Source organism: Plectropomus leopardus, chromosome 16 (genome assembly GCF_026936395.1).
Source record: "Plectropomus leopardus strain MGB_pleo_1.0 chromosome 16, ASM2693639v1, whole genome shotgun sequence".
Lineage (NCBI taxonomy): Eukaryota > Metazoa > Chordata > Actinopteri > Perciformes > Serranidae > Plectropomus > Plectropomus leopardus.
The window spans coordinates 18867427-18883866 of record NC_142191.1 but is presented as its reverse complement, the minus strand read 5'-3'; the positions used below and the strand labels follow the sequence as shown (position 1 = coordinate 18883866).

At 39.7% G+C, this 16440-nt stretch overlaps 1 protein-coding gene across 1 annotated transcript in view; it reads right to left on the bottom strand.

Moving 5' to 3' along the window:
* Positions 1-16440, bottom strand: part of rngtt (RNA guanylyltransferase and 5'-phosphatase) — a 120931-nt gene that overhangs the window by 79676 nt on the left and 24815 nt on the right. The window contains exons 9-10 of the mRNA XM_042503191.2: positions 4517-4652; positions 174-245 (exon numbers count right to left, since the gene is read on the bottom strand). Of these exons, the coding sequence (XP_042359125.1) occupies positions 174-245; positions 4517-4652 (208 nt within the window). The remainder of the gene's footprint in view (positions 1-173; positions 246-4516; positions 4653-16440) is intronic.

Sequence of the window (16440 nt, the reverse complement as noted above, 5' to 3'; positions counted from 1 at the left end):
TGTTAACAGTAAATAAAAAGGAGGGCAGAAAGAGCCGCTGCTAGACCACAGTGTTAATGGCGTGCTTTCAGTGTTCCGGCTGTTTATTCTGTCTGACCTCTTGATCTGGCAGCTTTTCGGGAGTGATAGGTCAAAGGAAAAACAACACATTCTCAAGTGGCTCGGCTACTCACATTGAATTTGATGATGTCGTATATCAAATAGCGGGGAACAGGCTGACCGTTCACTTTGTCGATGATCATCTCCTGCAGAGATAAAGAGAAGAGGCAAATGTTGTTACTGAGGTGAATATATATGACTGAGTGAAAAAGATGAAAAAAACAAAAAACAAAGAAAAGTCCCTAGTTTATGCAGTCTTAGTATTGCATGGTTCCTCTTTGAGAGTAGTTAAGGAGGATGAAAACAGTGGGACACCAGGGGGTGAACGCTCTCAAGCGGATGCATGTTCAGGAAGGGAGATGCCTGCAGCAATGAGAGGGATAGCAGGGAGTTGGGGAGGGGTGTGTGTGTGTGTGTGTGTGTGTGTGTGTGTGTGTGTGTGTGTGTGTGTGTGTGTGTGTGTGTGTGTGTGTGTGTGTGTGTGTGTGTGTGTGTGTGGTGGGTTCTGGTGAAGAAGGACATGAAGCAGAAATAGCAATGCACATCCATTATGCAAGACTCTCAAGTTGAGAGTCAGGTGCAGCGGTGGTGCAGGACAACCAGCAGACACATGACGAGTTTTCAAAGAACTGTTACACAACCAGGCGATGTGGTGACAGAAAGCGATGAGAGATGCAGACGTCACCAACTGATGCTGAAGTAGTGTAAGCGAAAGTAGGGTCGCAAACTTGGTTGCTTTACCTGGTATAAATTTAAGAATGAAGCAGCACATTTAGAGAACCATATTTATTCCCTTTTTCCCTCATAAAATATTCAGGGGATGAACTGTGCTCTGCTGCTGTAACTGACAGGTGAAGGGGTAACAGGAAGTCAATTAAACAAAACCTTTATATTTGGGGCCGGAAATACTCTGACAACCATTTTGACCCAAATTAACAAACAAGGTATAATCATGGTTAGGTGATAGAAATGAGCAAAAATGAGGATTGATATACTCACATTTAAGAAAGAAGGATGTAGTCATGAGATGCAGCCCTCTTTTATGAATATCCTGCCAGATCAACCTGTTTTTATGAGCTATATATGAGCTCCAGGGACTCTGCTGTAGTGGTCAAGCCAGACGAGTACACTGATTAAAGTGCCGTTTTCATGTAATTTACTTCACAACGTGGCCCCAGACCAGCACGTCTATCAACAGGGCAGGTGTGGACATAACAGTTAAGCTGCTGATGTTTTGTCTGCGCTGCATGTTGATTAGCTCTAGCCCTGTTGAGCAGAAGAATTATCAGGTTTTCTAACTGGGAACTTTCATTTATTATTACATACACACTACTACTACTACTACTACTACTATTACTACTACTTGACTCAATTTGGTATTTTAAAGCTGCACTAAGCAGCTCTGTTGTGTTTTCAGTATAGCTGGATGAAAAGACTTGATGACAGCTCCTTACCTGTGGTAAATTGAATATAATGCCAGAAAATGGATGTAAAGGCAAAGCCAGGGTTAAGGTCAGGTGTTACTTTAGTGTTACGACAATGTGCAGCCTTTTAGTCTGAGCTTCATGTGGAGGTTAGCAGAGTTGGGCAAAATCTGCATCACGTGGACTCACACGAGCATCGTGGCCCCACAGAAACCCTTTAGAAACCATGGAATGCCTATTTTCAATCAGCTGTATAAACTAAAAAGTACTAAAATAAAAATTATTAAATGAGTTACTGTTACTGTAAAATAAAAAAAATATATTTATAACAAAGTTTTATAAAATCCTGTTGTAATAAAGTTAAATAAAGTACTGTCATAATAAAGTTATATGAAGTACTGTCCTAACTAAATAAATCAAAATGGAACCTGTGGCACTTTTATTTTGAAGAACTCAGCTTGTCCCAGGCCGAAGTGTCAATGTTTTTGCTGTGGACTTGAAGCATGGGTAAACAGGTGGATATTAACCGAAGGCTAAACCGATTCTATCGCTCCTTTGAATGTGGCGATTCAGTCATTTGCTCCCTTTGTTTACCCGCAGTGGTGGTTGGTAGGTTGATCACACTCAACTGCCACCAGTTTCACCTGTATTTGGCCAGTGCAAATTTCCATCCATGCTCTCAATACAGTAGCAGATTATGAACACAACATCTAGAAGCTGGTGGTGAAGACACTTTGACATTATCTTCACTGGTAAAGGTCGGTGCCACTTGATTACTTACATTTTGGAATTTAGATTCTAAAATATTCATATTGTGGTAGAATTAACAATATTCAATCAAAATTATTATTTTAGATGTGCAACCCTACTGGCTGACATCATTTTACTTCATTGGGCAGGACAAAAGACCAAACATCAACTGGAAATGACCAAAGCCAGACTGGTGGAGCGGAAAGAGGAGTGAACGGTGGGCATACAGATCACTGCAGGAGGGGTCGGAGAGAAGCAATGATGTCATTCCGGGAGGCTGCCATCATTATGCATCAGGTGTACTGAACCATAGCACGGACAGCAGCGGATGAATACATTAATGTGACCAAAGGAAAACCGCCAGGAATTCAATCTACACCACACACTCATCCAATATTGCAAGTCGGGTTGATGTAAAGCTCATTAAAAACTGTAGCACAAAAACAGCGCGTCAAGACAAAGACCAGTGCCTTTGGGCTAAAGATGAAACATATCAGACAACACAGCTGCGCTTCTACAGGGCTCACTGTAAACAGCCAAACACAGCCTCTCCGAACTGAGAGCCAGAAGCATCAACAGATGAATAAACAAAGTCAAAACAAACCTTGTAGCAATCTAAACACACATCCGCACCGCTCCTTCAAAGCAACACTAATGCACCGCAATTACATGTCCTGCCTGAGTGAGGAAACTAAATTCACCGCATCAATCAGCAACTGTTAAGCCAAGAGGAAGTACACGCACCTATTTTACATAAAATTACTAAACTCTGAAAAAACAAGACCGGGAGCAAAACAAAAACAATCACAGGCGACGTATCCGTCATCTCCTGTACTAAAATATCAAACACGAAACACAGCGAGACATTTAGGATGAAATCTCGGCTGATGACATGATCAGGCAGCAATTTCCTTGTCTGTGTTTTCTGTTAGAGATTGTGGTAATGATTCATACATGTGCACCTGCTACTGGGGGCCTGTGTGACCTAAACCGCATAAGTACGCCAATAAAAGGCTGAGCCTGGTATGACAGAGCGAGGATGAGTCAGCGACCCTCGCCGCCACCCCAGGGAGCGCACTGCTTGGTGTTACACTACAACACAGAGTGGCACAGAGAGACAACAGTGACAGATAACTGTAAAATATTTCATTAGTGATTTTTCCGAGGCATGGATGATTGTTTTCCTGTCGGCCGTGTTTGACATGTTCGACCCTCAGACTGAAACACGCCTATTTTTCACCTAAGGTTGAGCAACTGATGTCAATTATCTGCAAGACTGAGTGGCGGGGACAGGACGGGAGTGTGACAAGGTTAGAGATGGACGGGACATGCAACTCCAGCCAAGGAAGAAACATACATGGGATTTTCAAGAAGCAAAAACACAAGCTAGCATCTATTATTTACATATTTGCCTACTCAAGGTTTATTTATTCTAATGTTCATTATTTAATGATCACAAAAACCTGAGTACTTCATTTTGTTTTTCCCATGTATTTGCATGAAAAAATTTAAGACAGCGTGACATCAACTTCACATTTTCTATATATCGCTACAGCAAAACAAAGATAAGCATGAGCTTCTCAGGTGTTTGAGAAAGGGAAAAACACTAGCGCTGTGCGTTTCAACAGATCAGACTGGTACATACTGTTGCTTTGCAAAACATCAAGTGTGTTTGACTTAATTTTCTACTAAACAAATGTTGATTTTATAGACATGTCTAATCATTGTTTCCTGCACCTAAGCACTCTGAAAACTCAATAAAGGTTGATCATTGTCATGTCCCTGTCACCAGCATTTTTTTGTCATTTACGACACTAACAGTGAATATTCAAAAATCTTATGTGCCTTCTGCAAAACAGCTTTTTACCATTTTCCTATTCTTTCCTGATGTGACAGCGTGTATCTTTACCCAAAAAGAGGGAGTGTAGCCTTGGCAATGATGCAGTGCCGGTCTGGTCTTTGTGCACCACGCAATGCTAGTGATGTGAAACACACTGTTGTTTGTGTTCTGCTTAACATTACACGTTTCGAAATTTTCATAAACATACTATTAAAGTCTGGCCAAAGCAATGTATATTCACAAAGTTTCTAAAACATATATATAGTCTAAACAATTTCCAGGCCTGGAATATATTTTTTCCAATTTCATGATTTCTCGAGGAATTTCATGACAGTGGGAACCCTGAAGCACAGCCACAAAATATAACAATAACAACCAGTATTAGGAAAAGACTATAACTCACCCCATCCAACAGTGTATTTGATAAATGGACACGTGGATCCTTCCGGAAAGGAAACTCAAGGTTTGCTATGTGGAAGATTGAGTTGTCTCTGTCGATCATAAATACTTCATTTTTCCTGTTGATCAACATCATGTACCTGCAGGAGGAGAGGAGAGGATGAAGTTGTGATTACAAAGTAGCAGGTTGTATTTGTGCTGGTCACTCTGCAACAGAGACTATCAATGGGCCAATAGTGAGCAGGAATTACCTAATCCCTAATCTGTTGGCATGATCACAGATGACTCACTTTTATGAACTATTGACTAATTATTTTTTGTCTGCCAGAAGATTCGATTCGATTTTCTGGACGCCCGTTCATCCGATCAACATCACACTTGGTAGGTGTATTGCTGGGGACCCTGAAGAAGTGCAATCTCGAGTGCAAGCTCTTCAGATTCACGGGACTTATTTAAATAGAAGTGTGTTATGTACACACTGCATTAAGGAAGGACTCCTTCCACTCTTACACTGTCAAAAAGCATCCTGGGTACTAGAACTGCAAGGAATAATCAATTAATATGTATTAAAATTTATTGGTATTAATGTGTAATATTCAATAAGTTGTCAACTATTCAATTCATCACCAACTATTTATGATCCATTAGTTTGAGTATTTTTTTAAAGAAAGAAGTAAAGTTGTATAATTCCTGCTTCTTAAATATGAATGTTTTCTGGCTTCTTTCCTCCTCTATGGCAGTAAACCAAATACCTTTGGGGTGTTTGATGGACATTTGATAACTTTATCTTGGGCTTTGGTAAACACTGAGTCAATATTTTTCACCATTTTCTTACATTTTATTGACCAAACAACTAATAGATAATAAACAGTTTGCTAATTAATCAAGGAAAATAATTGTTAGTTGAAGCCCTATTTGGTATAGCTCACTTTCTGTTGCTCGCTGCAGAAAATTCAAGAACAGAGAAACCAGAGATGTAACATTGTAGCAAACTCAAAAACATCAGCGATGCGACTTTCAGAATGAACACATCCGCTCTCGGAAATAGCCTGATCCCAAATAGCTAGCTGTTAGCGAATGACGCGTATACTCTGGTATTGCTCGGGGACTTCACTGCAGCAGGTGTGATGCTCAGGGCCCTAAAAAAGCACAGTGCTGAGTGTGGATGAGCAGCTTTAACACAGTAAAGATGAGCACTGTGTTAAAGCTGCAAGCAGCAACAACAACACAGGCTGAGCAATCTGCCCGGTCACAACAGGCAAGTGTTGAACATGACCTGCCAAGTTACTACAATGTTTGTGCTCCTTTATGCAAAGCAAATTCCTCTTAAAGGTTTCATTCATTCATTCATTCATTCATTCATATTTGGGCATCATGTGGCCCTCACCTAGTGGATCATTGCAGTCCATCAAGAGACTCTCCATCACAGTATATTAGTTGAGCTGACATGTACAAATACTGCGGTCAAGTACACGATGTAGCATAAAATTAGGGGGAAACACATTTTGTGTATTTGATTAAACTTGCAGATTTTTCCCCATTTCAGTCACAGTTTGTTTTATTGTTTTCTTTGGGATTATCAACTATTGTGACCTTGTGACACTTCATTTTTACATTTAGCATCCATCGTTCTGCTTTAATTTCATTCCTCCAGATAAATAAGGTTCCTTATTTTCTTTAATTAGTTTATTTAGAGGACTTAATATGGTAATCACACTTTATAGCTAGATTGCTGCGAGGCATGAGAAACAACACTTGAGATTTGGGCTCCACTCTGCAACTACAAAACAACAAAGACTTTGTATACCTCTAATATGCAAATCGGTTGTGTTCAACTCAAACAAAAACAAAAGGTGAAGCCGTGAGGAGCTTTTATCATGCCTGAGAAGAGAAGAAAAGATCACGAAACATATTTGTGCTAATTGCAAACATATTACCAAAGCAAACACTTTTGTTTTTATCTAGCTGTGCTTTATGGGAACTATCACTGCAAACAAAATCATCCACAACTACCAACTTTTTCCTGTAATCACTACATCAGGTGGATGTTACAGGAAAAGAGTATTTTGTTATGTTCGCAAATACTAACTGAGCTATTTACAGTCATGTAAATGAAATGTGTCTTACAATAACATGACAACAAATTCTCTTTTTTCTTTTACAGTCGTCCCTGGTCGCCTTGGACCAACACAAAAAGCCTGCACTTGTAAGAGATTACGCTATCTTCAAATTGCATACATCACCAGTGGTTAGGTGATTTGTCTGCAAGAGCACCAAGCACAACTAATCCATGGTCAGCCTCTGAAGGTATGATAAAGACAAGGCAAGGCAAAACAAACAAAAAATCATTTCCACAGTCTCCCACAAATTGGACTTCCGCAGGACGAAATAATGTACTGAGAGGACACTCTGTAGCAGTCATTAACACCTTTGGCTGAACAAATGTTATACAGTTAGGGCTGAAACTAACAACTGTTGATTATCAATTAATCTGACAATGACAACTTATTGATATTTTATAATTTATAGCATTTTACTGAAAAAACAAAATGTGTTTCTCTTCTTGTACAATGCTCTTTTAACCAAAGGTCAAAATCAAGAGTAAGTTCAGTTTCATTACTGTCTATCTTTTCTAGTATGGGCTTGTTTTTAGATAATCCTTCGCAATTACCCATGTCCCACCAAAATCGCACATGCACAAAGGATTTTTTAAACCCAGGTAAACTGGCTAAAAATGGGCTATATACTGCTTTCCTATTGCCCAGAGAGCAGAGCTGTGTGCACGGCTCTGCAGCAGACAAGTATGTGTGTCAGTGGATTGTTTTGCTGTGCCATGGACAGCAGCATGGACAAAGGTCTGTGAAAACTTTACGGTAGTTACTATTTTAAAGTTCTGTATTTCAAACTTGGTGCAGACTAACTGTGTTTAAGTGCTGCTGAGGAGGAGACGGCCAGTATCTAGTGATGGCCGGCCATTGCATCCCACTAGTTAATTAGCTGAAATTAGCATATTCAGCGGGGTGTTGTGTTCCCATCAATGCCTATCGCAGCTGGAGGCGATAAATATCGATGACTACTGAAGAGTAATTTGACCCGGGTGTGAATGCCGATTGTACAAAAATTTCTATTGCCTTAAAAAGCCGGATGTGTTTGTGTAGTGGGAATGAGGCATATGACTTTTTATAATGATGGTAAGATTTTATGTTGATTACATTTATTGGTTATAAATAACGTAATCAGACTTTGATTTAAAAAACTCCTTATAATAACGTATCTGTCAGTATCTCTGTATCCCTGATGACACAGTGAATGAGCTCATCGCGCTGCTGAGCAACATAAGCTCAGCTGAACATCTGCTCTCAGAACAGTTAATACTCTGTAGCTTGGGACACCTGTAATTTGTACCTGTAGCATGAGCTTCTTCGTAACTTTACCTGCGGGAATACAAAGTGGAAAGTGTTGGATGCAGTGAATATGTTTTGATCTATGTAGAGTTGTGGGTTGCTGGTAGAGTTCTGAGGTCTACCCAAGCCTGACTGGACCCAACCTGACCCGCCCGGTTCTAGCTGGGCCAGGCTTAAATCCTGTTAGGTTCTCCCCAGTATCTTTATTTGTTTGTTTTTCAGGAAACTAGCAGTTTTTGCACATAACTGGCCAGAATTTTGATGGACTGAATAAAGAGGGAAAGAGGGATGTGGTGCGACAGAGAGAGAAAGTGACAGAACAGACACACACACACACACACACATTTTTTTTTTTTTGTATATTTGTTTGTTTTTTTTCCCCAAGTGCCTCTTTTTTCTAGATAGATACATTTTTATGTTCATAAAACAGTAATTTCCATGCCACCCCAAAATGACCCCATGTCCCATCCCACCCCACTGAACATTGCCCGGCTCTGCCACTGTCCAAAATATACTTTATTTGATCATTATTACTATTTAAATGTTGTATTTCATGTTTGGTCACTCTCAGGGTCATTTCTTGTTGGTATTATTGGATTAGACTGTATTACACTGCAACGTTTTTACTGATATTTTGTCCATCGTATCCTGTATGTGTTCCTGTTTTTGCTTCAGTTAAAGTAAATTTAAGTAGAACCAATAAAAAAACTCAAAAGAGAGGATATTGCTGGAAAATTACTTTTTCATCCACGAGTGCACTTTACTGGGAGATTCTAAAACCTGAGAGCGGTGACTGTTAGACTGTTTAAATAGCTGTCAAAATTGGCCAGTTTACCAGCATGGATCACGATATAATCATTCAGCTGGTATTAATTTCTCTCCACACTTCCTCTACATTATGCTCACAGGTGTGTGGAGCATGAAGCACAGACATAAATACCTTTTACACTTTCACTTTTAGACCTTTATCTGCTTGTTGGTGCATCTCCATCCTCACTCTCAGAAATGCGACAGTGGAGGGGGAATAATTTTCAAATAACACAAGAGCATGCTTCACTGGCCAGTAAACACTGAATGATTTTTTCTAAATCTGGTTGTTTTTCACAGGTGTGAATTCAAATTTTCTTCTTTCAGATATAATCTTCTCTGAAGGTGTAGGCTTCAAAAATTAATCTGTTAACAGCTCTCAAACCATGAGATGATTTGCTATAATATACTATAGGCACCCCATCTGGACAACAGACATCCAAATCATTTGAAACTTAATTACGATTTTAAGCAATCATCCTTCTCTGCATGAGCTGCTAAATTGAGAAAGACTAAGCTAATATGCTGCATATGAGTCAATGTATCAGTCTGACTGGGGCTAAATTAAACTATAGATGAGTTATTTGTATGAGGTCAGTTTGTTGTTATAAACCGCTACATAAATAAGGGCCTGAGCTATTTCTAATTAAACATATTGGTAAAAAAATGAAACCTCCATAATCAAAGTCACTGTCATAATTTGGAAAAAAAATTAAATATGCAGGCTCAGTGACAAAATATAATAGTCCGGAGAGACACAAGTGCAAACAAACTAGAGTACCAAATGTTTGTTTGATCAACTGAGTCGGCTTATCACTGAGCTGGCAGACATTGATAGGCAATTTCAAATGAGGGACTGCAAACAGACAAAGTCCTTGATCCTCCCTTCTGTTGGTTCCCAAAGACAAGCTGAAAAGATGGGCCACACCCAAAAACACGGGCACCATTGTTGCCTTTGTGTTATCCTCCAGAATAGACTTTTACTGTAACAACAGTGAGAATTCACTGGTGATAAATCTTCATCCGACTGCTTTGTTAACACTGTCATTTACTGGGATTTCTGCTTTTTTGTCATTTCTGTTACTCTGAAGATTATATTGACTCTCAAGACATAATTGTTTTTGTTTCATGTATACATGCATTTGGGTATAATAACTATCACTATGTGGTTCTGTGATATTTGCATACCCTTCATAACCCCTAAACTGGAGGCTGATTAACCCTTTGATGTCCACAATAAGAAAAAAAAAATTTTAAAAATATTTCCTTGGCGCTATAATAATTAAAATCTTTGTTTTGTTTTAACAGACGCCATAGTTGACAAATTATAGAAACTACAATTTGTCAAATAAACATGCCTATCTTTCAAAATCCCTTCACACAAAGCCCTCAGGTCTGAAGTGACACTCTGGTTACTAACTTCCTGTAAGAGGCAAACTGAAAAGGCAAACTGTTTAAAGACAGAAAGAAACACACCTAAACCAGAGGTAGAGATGTCTTAATCAGGGTGAATTCATTTAAAACATTTTTCATCACAATGTAGTGATTCAAAATGTGCTTTACCAATCCGTCTAGCAGAATGTTACACAGCGGTGTAATTTTACACTTTTAACAATCATTTGCACATAGGGACTCAAATACTAGAGGCTTGACAACCCATTCAATCTAAGACTTAAAACTGGATCCACAGCACGACCCCGAGAAGTCCAGAGAGAATCGACTTTATGCAAATGTCTTCCGATAAGTAGGTGCCACAACCTGGAGACATCGTGTTTGTTTCATCTCCCCTTCATGAAATGGAAGCAGCTGTTTTCTGCTCATGATAAACGTAAAAGTATTTCAAACTCAATGGAGCAAAACCTGATCTGCACTCCATTCCATATAATGGAGTTTTAATTAGTAGCTCTAACTTAGCCGCCGCAACTTGGACAAGTTAACAATGCATGAAATCACATCACTTTTAAATGAAGCTCTTTGTCTGATAGGTTACTTGATTTTGGACTTCATTTCTTACACTGGATTTGCGTTAGACAGGAATCTCTTCACCCGCAGTATGAATAGGAAGAACTGTTACAGCGAGTTTTAATGTGCATATAAGAATGAGAGTGAACTTTTAACTGATAACTCTTTAGGCTCATGAAAGTACTACTGAGTGAACAGGGTGTCCAGACTCATTTATTCTCCCTTTCCGTACAAAAACAGACACGTCTGTTTCAAACGCTGTAAACGTCACCGCCCTCATGCTTCAATGTAACCTTTATGATAACATTAAAAGAACCAATCAATGAAATTAGAGGGTAGACTCAAAAGTTTCTGACAACGACAAACAAGGCAAAGGTACAGGAGGTCGTATCAATGTAGTACCTCTTAATGGAGGCAGCGTTGTAGACGGTGATGGTCTGTGAGGTCACTAAATACAATGTGACATATGGACGGAGAATTATTTTTTCTGTATTACCGCCATTTCTTTAAATGTCTATGTCTTCTCCTACAGCGGTATCCCTCTTGTACTACAGAACACTGCCCCTACCATCTTTGGTGGTACTGCTCAGTTTAATTTGTATCCTTAAGATCTCAAGAAACACGCACAAATACGTACAAAATGAACGCACATTAAGGACTTAAGGCTCCATTTGTACACAAATACATATTTCATGTTGCGCATAAAAAGTCCTTACAGTCAACATTGAAACTCATAAAAAAGTCTAAGGTCCAATCCCATTTCTTTTTTTCCCCCGATCCCTCGTTTTCAAGCGGCCCTTCGCCCCTCGCATCAGAGTTACAACTTGCAGTGTTTGAAATCTTCCTCATGAAATGGGACAACCCTTCAACCCCGACACATCATCAGTATCGTAACTGACGGCAATTAGCTAAACTGACACAACTATGGCATCAGTGGTAATATCAATCAAACAAAAAGACTCAAAAAAGAAAGAGCGTCACTTCATGACTTGCCCATGAGCGAGGCTCTGTAGGCTAACGTTAGCAGCCCGTGCTGATGTCCTGCTGGGCTGTTCTGATATCAGAGGAGCGGTAAGAAGTGCAGCAGCTTCACTTGGGACTGTCATTCATTAATCAGCAATAACAAAGTAACTTTAGCAAGAAAGCAAATTAGCTACTGAGACATCAGTATACTACTAGCATTTTTTGTTATCCTTGTTAAAGAACTACAATGCATTAAAACAACACTAAATTAAGATCATTTAAATCTTTGTTACTAAATAAAAAACAAAGATGCAGGGTGTTTTGTTACCTGTGCAGCCAGCTTGCCAATGATTCCTCATAACACTTGGTTTAAAACCCTCTGTTCAGAGTGCCCTAACACTTTGCTCTGCCCCGCTCTCCAAACGAGAATTGGGACAACCGACCCCCTCAATGTGGACATGCAAAACAGAGACGTAAGGGCTAGATTGTAGGTGTAATGGGGTGTACTGGAAATCTGCCTAAATCTCTAAACAAACAGCTGTCTAAACCTGCCTAAGATGGCATATCAAAGGCAGCAAAAAAGCTTATTTCAGTTATAAATTAAACCAGTTATTAATTGTTTAATTAAAGGTGTCAGAAAATAAGTGAAAATTAAATTGAATTAAAATTCCTTAAAGCCTGAAGAGATGTTTTGAGATATCTTCTTTTGTCTGAAAAACTGTCCAAATCACAGACATTTTTCATCTTGTGATGATATAAAACTAAGAAAAGCAGCAAATGTTTGTCATTTTTTTTCTTGAGAAACTGCGTTAATAATTAACCCTTTACTTTAATTGCCCCTGATAAATTTTCTGCTAATCAACCATCTGATTAATCAACTGACTGTTTCAGCAATATGTGTTTTACCTCATTTTGTTTTCTGGTGGATTAGGTAGACTGGAGCAGGCTTATACGGTGAAGAAGGCTGTTGTGAGCTCAGCCATATTGTTCATGACTTGACTGTTAAAAAAGAAAAGTGTATTGACTATTAGGCAATCTGACGGCTTCATTACACACCTCTTATGAACCTAATTACACTTTGCAGGCTGCCTGCTGCTCTTTAACACAAAATACAGAGAGGTGCATAAAGCCGGATGAACTGTGTCCTAATGAGCAACTGCAGACCTGCTATGTTTCCAAAAGGTTAAGTATCATAATCAATGCGAATGGAAACAGAGGCTAATTATCTTGTACCTTTAACATATCAGGGAATTTATGCGTGTAAATGAGCAGACAGCTTCGATGGTGCACAAACTTAGAAATAACACAGACTGAAAAGACCCACACCTTTTGGGAAAACAAAGTCTGATGACAGACTTGAGATTAATGACTTCCCCACTGACAGAGCTATGCATTTCTCATACCTGCTGTGACTCCCCGCCATTATCACAAAGGGATTAGATGTAATAAATATGCCATCAATACCAGCTGGTTCAAAGTGTGAAACTTGACAAGCTGCCAAGATTTAGTGTGTGTGTAGAATAATACGCCAGCTGACAAAAGTCAGCACTGAAAGCAGAATTAGGAGGGTCGATCTAAAGGATGAATTCAGTTTTCCAGTTTAATAGACAGACTAGGGCTGGGCCATGTGGAGAAAATCAAATATCACAATACTTTTGACCAAATACCTCGATATACTGTAGATATTCAGGGTTGACTATTGGTGCTTTCACAAAATATTTACACAATGAGATTTTTTCATCAGTAATGTGAATATAATGACCACGGGGGCTTTCAATGTGCTTTACATGTGTACTCACAGAAAGGACACAGAATGATACAAAAGGACACATGGGCAATTGAAAAACATGCCCCACCCTCCCTTAAAAAAATCTCAATCTCAATATTTGGCTGCACTTTGGGTTCTTACATGGAAAGATATTTCAACTGGCTTCCAATACTGCAGAGAATTATCAAATTTTAAGACATTCTGTGTTTTTTTGTTTCCTTTTTGGGGGGGGGGGTCACTTGCACATGCTTTAAAACTAAAATATGAAACAAAACACAAGACAGAGTGCATTTTCTTTAGAGGGCAAGTTATTTTCGAGGCACAGTATGGCATAAAATTACTATTGAACTTGACAGCACAATTTTTCAAAATAGCAGTGAATATGTACTTATTGTTGTAATAGCAAGTGACGTTGGGTGGGGATGAGAAGAGGATGAAAACCACCAGCTTTACACGAAGCTCCTGTGTCTGATTAAACGCTCTGCTTTGTTGTACCCCCGGGAATAAATGCGTAGGCAGATGCCACTCCCTTTACAGTATGATCATTTCAATAAGGGCTTTTGTTTCGGAGGGAGGGGAATAAGATGCCACACATATAACCTAATTATTTCCATTTCACTCGAATGGTCCTGAAGCAGACTGTCCAAGGAAAGTGGTGATCATAACCCTGAACACACTCTTCACTTAAAAGAGATTGTTGGAGAGCTCAGAGCGATGACTTTGACCCCTCTCCAGTCATGACAGGAAAGAGCAACAAAACACAAGCCTTTAGATATAAATCAGAGTCATCCAAGACTCTTGTGAAACCTGCAAGGAAAAAAAAAAATGTGGGAGGAGAAGGATGGTGAGTGGGCCAGATATAGCTGCACTTACATATTCAGGGTGGAAGCGGACACAATGAAAGCATTAAAAAGACGCAAAGGCAGTGCACTCAATAAGAAAGGGAACAGGAAATGCCTGTGTGGTTCAGTTTAAGCAAATCATGTTCACGCAGACAGGATGATCCCATTGTGAAAAAGGATGATTATCTTCTATCTCAAGAAAGCAACCGATGTCTGAGAGGATCAAACAGATTGGCCAAGTGTCACAACATAGGGGATCTGTCAACCAGTGAGGACACAACAGGTCTGGACTGAGCGCAAGTGGTTCCCCCGCTGTCTAATTGGCCAGTTAGCCATGGCGAACGTCGTCAAGTATGTTCAGAAGAAAGCAGAGGAGACCATTAGTGCTGTGTAACTCCCAGCTGTCCTCTTCTTCATCACAGTTTCTTCATCTCTCTCTGAAATACACCGTATTCTCTTTTCATAACCAATCGGAAAATATTCAATCTAACGTGCTCCTTTATTCGCTCCCCGCCCACTCTCTCCTGCCTGCTCCTTCCCTCTGATGGGTGCTGTGAGCCTCAGATTTCATCCTTATCCCCCCCGAGCCTCGTCCCCCTCCATTCCCCCAAGCACTTTAGCCCTAATGAGGCACAGACGGCCATTGTGTCGGCTTTGCCAGTCTAGTCCCGCGGCATGACTGACAGCAGCTGAGCTCCAGGGGAGGCCTTAGATCAGATCCAGCAGCTTTGCACATCATTAGTGGTGCGTCAGCAGGCACAGAGCTGCTCTCTCACGCCCGGAGAGGACAGGTTGATTTCTCATTTAGACAACAGAAGTTAAGAGTTAAAACAGAAAGATCCAGCTTCCATTGCTGCCAGGTGCTGTATTTCTGTTCTGTTTGATGTGATATGAAAATTTTATGCAACAATTATCCTGGCCAGAGTTATTACAAATAACGACATTAGCACAATAATCATGAAAATATGGTGAAAAACAAGCAGTAACCTGAAAAAAGAAACCTGTGCGTAAGTGCCAAAAACTGCAGTTCCTCTGATGGCTGCTTGAAGCTGACTTTGTCAGTTCCCCATAGACACCCAAAATGCCAAACTCTACACCAGAAATAAACATCTTCACAGCCTGGTACAAAAATGGTTTTGCTCTCAATAACTAATTTCAACGTTCATGACAACTGCACAGAGGGCCGGATCTGTCCGCTAAGCATCACCAAAGTCAATGAGTCAGATCCACCCATCGCTCCTCAGCAGCTCCAGCCTCCTGTCCAAATATAGTAACTTTTGGCTCCAGATGGTAGCGGCCAAAGTGCTAAACTTGAGACTTCAAAACAACAGCCAACAAACCAACAAAGGACGTCACCATAGCTATATCCATACAGTTAACACTCTTAAAATGACACTAAAACATACCAGAGTCAATTTATTGCATCACCATTAGGGCACATCGTTTTCAGTGAAGATCCCTCTTAGTGAAAAACATTCAACACTACTAAAATGACAAAGCTTCTCATCGATTTAAAATAGCAACATATGTATCAATATGAAATATGTAGATACTTGATTAAGCTATTTTGCAGGTGTGGTCCGTTTTTATTGATAGTTGCCCCACGGTCTCTTTGGGTGATGCTGGACACAATATTTAAGATAAACTCCATAACAGAAATTCACAAGTAACCTGTTTTTGGATTGCATTCAGGGATAAAATTGTCCAATCCCTTGTTCTGATGTTTTTTAGCAGAAAAATAGGCAACAAGTTGCTTGAAGGTCAATTTTAACTATCAAGGATTTAAAACTTTTTTTTCCAGAAAGAAAATACTTTAAATTGAAAAATGTCCCACCCAAAAGCAACTTCCCCCAGTGTTATCCCTGACAAGGACTCCACTAATCCACCGCATAGCAGACAGCCCCGAGCTCTTCTCACAGAAAAGCTCAGGGAAGCAGCTGTGCACTCAATCTTCTACTGAAGGTGAAGGTTAACCAGATGTACAATTGTCAAACCAACCACTTAGATTTCATCCTTTAAGTCTCTTTTAATGTAAAACCAAAACAAGCTGTGTGGAAACACTTCTGAGAAAGCATCAATCTCGTATTTACACCAAAGTTTTTGTAAATTCACTTGTGGTTAACTTTCCCACCTTCAACAAGAATCAGCCGCTTCCCCCAGCTTAACAATCAAAAATATCCCA